Genomic DNA, 6,587 nt, shown 5'->3' with positions numbered 1-6,587 from the left:
ATGAAAAAATATATTTGTACATGCAAAAGTGTATGGAAATAAGTTATTGTATTACAGTAGTGATTTCAATAGAAGATCATTGTGTTCTTGTTTATTTTAGGAATAATATGCACAATATGATTCCAATGAAATGTCCATCAAATTTATTATGAGAAATAAATGATCATACTTTACATTTCAAATAATGGCTTACACTGATTCACATATCTCAAAGTCCTCTCTACATACACACTAAAAAGTTATACCTAATTTTGCTTGTAGTGTTGATTTTATTACAGTTATTATTATTTAATATTACAAAATATTTACATTTAAAAACTTGAGTATTAATAATACATTTGGAAAGAGGGAAAGTTTAATCTAGTAAGAAAACAGCTGTTTTTAGTTAAACTAAGGCTAGATATATTAATTTAGATATTGATATAGAATTTCAGAACATATATTTTCACAGTCAATTTTAATAAATATATTATACAATGACTATTTATTCATTATTGGTGTTTAGACAATACTACCACTACTTCTCTAAACAATAAAATTCATTTTTTTTTACTTTATATTCTTTTATTATGTACTAAAAGTTACCTTTATAGATTACATTGACGATTACTGGCTTTTACAGTGATTATTTGAATTTGCTGTTTGCTTGCTCTCCAGATGAAACACCTCTTCACCTTCCCTCTGCCTCCAGCTTATTTTGTCACTTTCCACCCCAATGCTCTTCAGCTTTTCACTTATCTGGAAAACCAGCAAGAAATAATAATAATAAAAATAAAAAAAAACATCTCATACTTAAAGGCTACATACAATATAAATACATAAAGATTAGGGATGGGAAGATTCCCCGATTCACTCGGTGCATCGGTTTAAAAAGTTAACTATGCGATGCATCGGTTTAAAAAAATGCACATCGGATACAAATTGGCATTTGTATCGCGATGCATCGTTTCTAACATATCTGCATCGGTAAATCCTGATTTATTTCTTTATAATTATTAGTAGACATACAATACTTTTATTATTTAGAAAGTGGAAAATATTGTTAGATTGTTTTCTCCCCTCTGAACTGTTTCTCGAGCACGTCTCCCTTCACTGCTGCGTGAATGACGTAGCCTATCACAACACAACAGAGACCAGGGCGAGTCCATTCTCAACCGGTGGCCCGCGAGATGGCTTAAAATTAATTTAAATTTTATCCTAAAATGGTCAAAGCACGGCCTCTTTCGTGTTCTGTGATTGATTGCTTTGGACTCGGCGCAGCAAGCCTCATCGCACTGTTAAATACAGGCTGAACGGCGGCTCAAAACTTTCAACCGCGGCACGCAAACATCATCAGAGACCTGCAAGGGACTGATTTTTAGTCCCGCTCACCCATAGAGGTGGATCTTGTAAGGGCCAGTTGTGTTTATGCACATATGAGCACCAGCATCAACAGATATAGTATGTATTTGTATTTGCTGTATTTTTCATTTGTATGTTCATTTTATAATGGATACAAACAGTAGATATTCGGTCAGTCCAGTTCAAATGGACAGGTTTAGTGAGTGGTATTTTGGCATCTCCCTGTTGTTCTGTTTGGCAGGTTCACTTACTTTAGAAAAAGTACTCTGTAGTTGTTTAGAATGTCTGAATTAAAGAATTCAGGAGCTTTAAATCTGTCTAATATATATATATATATATATATATATATATATATATATATATATATATATATATATATATATATTTATTACACGGCCCTTTGGAATGCTTGATTCTGATTGGTCAGTTGAGACATTTGCAGGTTCGTTCTTTTCAAATAATCACCGCTCCAAAGTAATAACGCATAGCCGGTACTACTTGTATGTTTAAAATCCCTCCGTGCCAACAAAGATTACCGTTTGGCGCCATCTTGTGACAAACACTGGACAACCACAATTAACAATGGAAAATTTCGATATTAATCTATTTAAATTGTCTATTTAAAATGTTAGTCACATGGTACTATATCGTTTCGCGGAAGGATAAAAATGTTAATTTAAAACAAATATGCCAATAAAAGTTTTCAAATTCATATTCATGTCCAGTTTTTTTCCTTATGTGGCAAGTAGCCATGTAATAAGTGGGATAATGTACAGGCAGCCTGTCGTTATCGCGAAATAAGCCCCTTCAGTGTGATACAAGACCCTCCGCTTCACGTCGGGTCCTGATCACACTGTCGGGGCTTATTTCTGCGATAACTACCGGCTGCCTGTACATTATCCCTTACATATATATATTTACACACACACACACACACACACACACACATATATATATATATATATATATATATATATATATATATATAAAATCAAAAAGTCTTGGTTTTACTTGGTTAATAAATAATCTCATTCAATGGCACCGCATCCTCTTTCACATCATCACATAAACTTGATCTAATTAGTTAGTGCTGAATTATCGCATCGTATCGTGATATGGGTGTGAATCGTATCGTATTGCATCGCAATATGTCACAAATGTATCGTTAATATATCGGATCGGATACTTTGTATCGAGATGCGTATCGGATCGGCATTATACCTTAGATGCCCAACCTTAATAAAGATACATACCACATTTAGAAAGGCAGTCTGTAGTGAAGGATCATTCAATGTGCATTTTCCATTACAGGACAACTTAAACCGAACAATCTGCTTTTTAATTAACTTGTCATCTAGAGAAATAAAAGGTTAAAGAAAACTAACACATTAGATACATAAATGAATAAAAACATATGTCACAGTTGTTTTTAATCACTGGTTCAAGAGTGACCTACAAAACCCACCTCCATAGCAAATAAAAGGCTGCTGTAGATCACAGCTGTATTGAGCCCATTTCCCAGAATTGCTTCTTGACATGCCAACACAGTCACCAAGTCCTGAACTCAGTAATGGTTGATCTCCTGCCCAGTGTCTAAAACTTAGATTCCTCTGATCAGACCACTGCCAAGAGTCCAGAAACAGACCAATCCAGAGCGATGATTCATTCCTGAATAGATTCTGCTGCTCTGGGCTGCTGATACTCGCCAAATCAGTGTGGTGTTGTCTGCAGTAACTCTGAGCATCTCTCCATATCATAGCAGTCTCCATAATAATAAAACCAATGCTGTCTGTTCAGAAACACAAGATAAGGACCAGTCCTTAGTCAAGAATCAGCTAAAGTTGAAAAAGCAAACTCAGACTTAGAGGACTCACCATTGAAACACACAAATGGGAGAACGGTGCTGCAGCTCTCATCATACCAGCTTCCATTAAAGTTTCTCACACACTCCCCATCACCACTTGGTTCTCCTGGACTCCACATGCTGTAGTTGGAGATTGTGCCTTCCCCCAAAGACCAGACCCAGTGATACTCTGTCCCAGCGTGGAGACCTATCCATACTGAACCACTGTATACAGAATCCACTGTATTCACCAGCCTGTTGACATCATTCATGCTGTCAACAGTGGCCAGATCAGTGAATCTCGCTCTACAATAACTCTGAGCATCTACCCAGGTCATGCTTTCATTCATATACTGGTATGTGCGGTAAAGAGCCTTGGGCCCTGTTACAAATTGAAAGGACAATAAGAATCATAAATACTTTTACAGAACATGAAACAACATCTCATTTCATTTGTTTAAAAAAAAAGCTCTCACCTCCATGGCAGATAAAAGGACGCTGTAGGTCACAGCTTTCATGAATCCATTTCCCAGAATTGGTTGTTGACATGCCAACACAGTCACCAGATCCTGAACTCTGGGATGGTTGACCTGCTGCCCAGTGTCTGAAGAAGTTGCTCCATTTTTCAGACCATTCCCAAGAGTCCTGGAACAGACCAATCCAGACCCACGATGCAAATGGAACAATACTCTTGAGCTGATTATGTTCCTCAGTGTTGTGGATGGTGGCCAGATCTGTAAAATACTCTCTGCAGTAGCTCTGAGCATCTCTCCAATTCTTCCACAAATCCACCTTTATGTATCCAGTGCTTTCTATCAAAAGAAAAGAGGCGAAATAAGAAGGTCACAACTCTTCATCTCAGCTAAACCTAATACAGTGAGGAAAAAAAAAAATTTGATCCCCTGCTGTTTTTGTACATTTGCCCACTGACAGAGAAATGATCAGTCTATAATTTCAATTGTAGGTTTATTTGAACAGTAAGAGACAAAAAAAAACAAAACACTTTTGGCAAAACCCTTGTTGGCAGTCACAAAGGTCAGATGTTTCTTATAGTTGGCCACCAGGTTTGCACACATCCCAGGAGGGATTTTGTCCCACTCCTCTTTGTAGATCCTCTCCAAGTCATTAAGGTTTGAGGCTGATTTTTGGCAACTCAAACCTTCTGCTCCCTCCACAGATTTTCTACGGGATTAAGGTCTGGAGACTAGCTAGGCCACTCCAGAACCTTAATGTGCTTCTTCTTGAGCCAGTTCTTTGTTGCGTTGGCTGTGTGTTTGGGTCATACCCATCCACATCCCATTTCCAATGCCCTGGCTCGCTTCAATACCCTAGCCCTGACAGTACATGGCCCTGTCAGTCGTCCCTGTGCAGTTGTCCTGTCCTTGTCCTTAGCAGAAAAGACACCCCCAAAGCATAATGTTTCCACCTCCATGTTTGACGGTGGACATGGTGTTCTTGGGGTCATAGGAAGCATTCCTTCTCCTCTAAACACGGTGAGTTGAGTTGATGCCAAAGAGCTTGATTTTTTTGGTCTCATCTGACCACAACACTTTCACCCAGTTCTCCTCTGAATCATTCAGATGTTGGTTGGCAAACTTCAGACAGGCCTATATATATATATGTGCTTTCTTGAGCAGGGGGACCTTGTGGGTGCTGCAGGATTTCAGTCCTTCACGGCGTAGTGTGTTACCAATTGATGTCTTGGTGACTATGGTCCCAGCTGCCTTGAGATCATTGACAAAATCCTCCCGTGTAGTTCTGGGCTGATTCCTCACCCTTCTCATGATCACTGAAATACCACAAGGTGAGATCTTACATGGAGCCCCAGACCAAGGGAGATTGACAATTATTTTGCGTTACTTCAATTTGCGAATAATCACACTAGCTGTTGTCACCTTCACAACCTTGCTGATGGTCTTGTAGACCATTCCAGCCTTCTGTAGGTCTACAGTCTTGTCCCTGACATCCTTGGACAGCTCTTTGGTCTTGGCCATGATGGAGAGTTTGGAATCTGATTGACTGATTGCTTCTGTGGACAGGTGTCTTTTATACAGGTAACAAACTGAGATTAGATGCATTCCCTTTAAGAGAGTACTCCTAATCCCAGTTTGTGACCTGTATAGAAGACACCAGGGAGCTGCAAATCTTGCTGATTGATAGAGGATTAAATACTTACTTTACTCATTAAAATTCAAATCAATTAATAACTTTTTTGAAATGCGTTTTACTAAAACGTACTAAATCAGCAGGGGATCAAATAATTTTTAACTCATAACTCACCACTGTAGCACACAAAGTAAAAAGCAGCCGAGCATTGATAAGTACTCCAAACTCCATAAGCAAGAAAGCCACAACCATTTTGACTGTTCGGTTCTCCTCCATTCCAGACACTGTACTGTGCAAGTGTATCTTCTCCGTGAGACCAACCCCAGCGTTTCTGTGGCGCCCTCTTCAGTCCAATCCACACTGATCCACTGTATCCAGCTTCCACTATATTTATCAGGCTGTTCGCATCACCTATTGTCTCTACAAAAGCCAGGTCAGTGTGCTTCGCTCTGCAGTAACCCTGAGCCTCTGGCCACGACATTCTTGCATTAATATAGTAGTACTGTCTATAAACACCAGAAGTGGTCCTCAAAACCCCTGCAGAAATAATTTATATATGTATAAAATATGTGGTCACATGTACTTGTAAAAACATTGCAATTGACCTCACCAACCTGACAGCAGAAGCAGCACAAACAGACTCCCATCCATGACTGCTCACACAGATCGTCTCTGCTGTATTCTAATAAGAGATAAACAGTGGTCACAACTTAATGCACCAAAAGGCTCTTCTTAAAGATTTCTTGACAGTTACTCAAAAAAAAAAAAAAAATTATAAAATAAATAAACTCAAATGTAAGGATCCACTCGCTGGCCCGAAAACAAAGTACAGTGATCTAGTTGAAGGTTTAATGCATGTTCGGTCTTTTCACAGCGCTTCTGCAAAGTTCATTTGATTTATCAAGATTTAGTTTCAATTTTGGTCTGGCTCCAATTTCAAATGATCATTAAATTTAGACTGTATTTCCAATCAAAAGGTGATCACAAATATCGATTATGAATTAATTTAAATATTCGATCGTTCTAGACATTCCATATTTTAAATTATCCGTTCATCAGGGACCCAGTGTCACTTTTATGTCTCACGTTGGCCTTTACGTGGATCATACGACACAAACTCGCCAGCCTGATTATTAATCAGAGGTTGTAGAGGACTAATACCCTCTTTGCCAGCTGCCTACTGCTTGCTTTTACAAAGACTGTAGTTTACTTATTCTTACCTATACACAACTTGTTAATATCAGTGATAAGCAGAAATCAGGAGGTCTTCAGAGGACGTGCCTACTGCTCCATCCAT

At 38.5% G+C, this 6,587-nt stretch overlaps 1 protein-coding gene across 1 annotated transcript; it reads right to left on the bottom strand.

Moving 5' to 3' along the window:
• Positions 1 to 606: 606 nt before the first annotated feature.
• On the bottom strand, positions 607 to 5,941 carry LOC141343924 (macrophage mannose receptor 1-like). Its single transcript, XM_073848608.1, has 7 exons — positions 5,905 to 5,941; positions 5,468 to 5,827; positions 3,661 to 3,996; positions 3,216 to 3,566; positions 2,807 to 3,130; positions 2,595 to 2,695; positions 607 to 738 (listed from the first exon to the last, which is right to left on the bottom strand). Exons 1-7 carry the CDS (start codon positions 5,939 to 5,941, stop codon positions 607 to 609), a joined length of 1,641 nt encoding a protein of 546 aa, XP_073704709.1.
• Between the last annotated feature and the right edge of the window lie 646 nt (positions 5,942 to 6,587).

This window comes from Garra rufa, chromosome 10 (genome assembly GCF_049309525.1).
Source record: "Garra rufa chromosome 10, GarRuf1.0, whole genome shotgun sequence".
Classification (NCBI taxonomy): domain Eukaryota; kingdom Metazoa; phylum Chordata; class Actinopteri; order Cypriniformes; family Cyprinidae; genus Garra; species Garra rufa.
The sequence above is the reverse complement of the archived record's forward strand: the minus strand, read 5'-3'. Positions and strand labels throughout refer to the sequence as shown.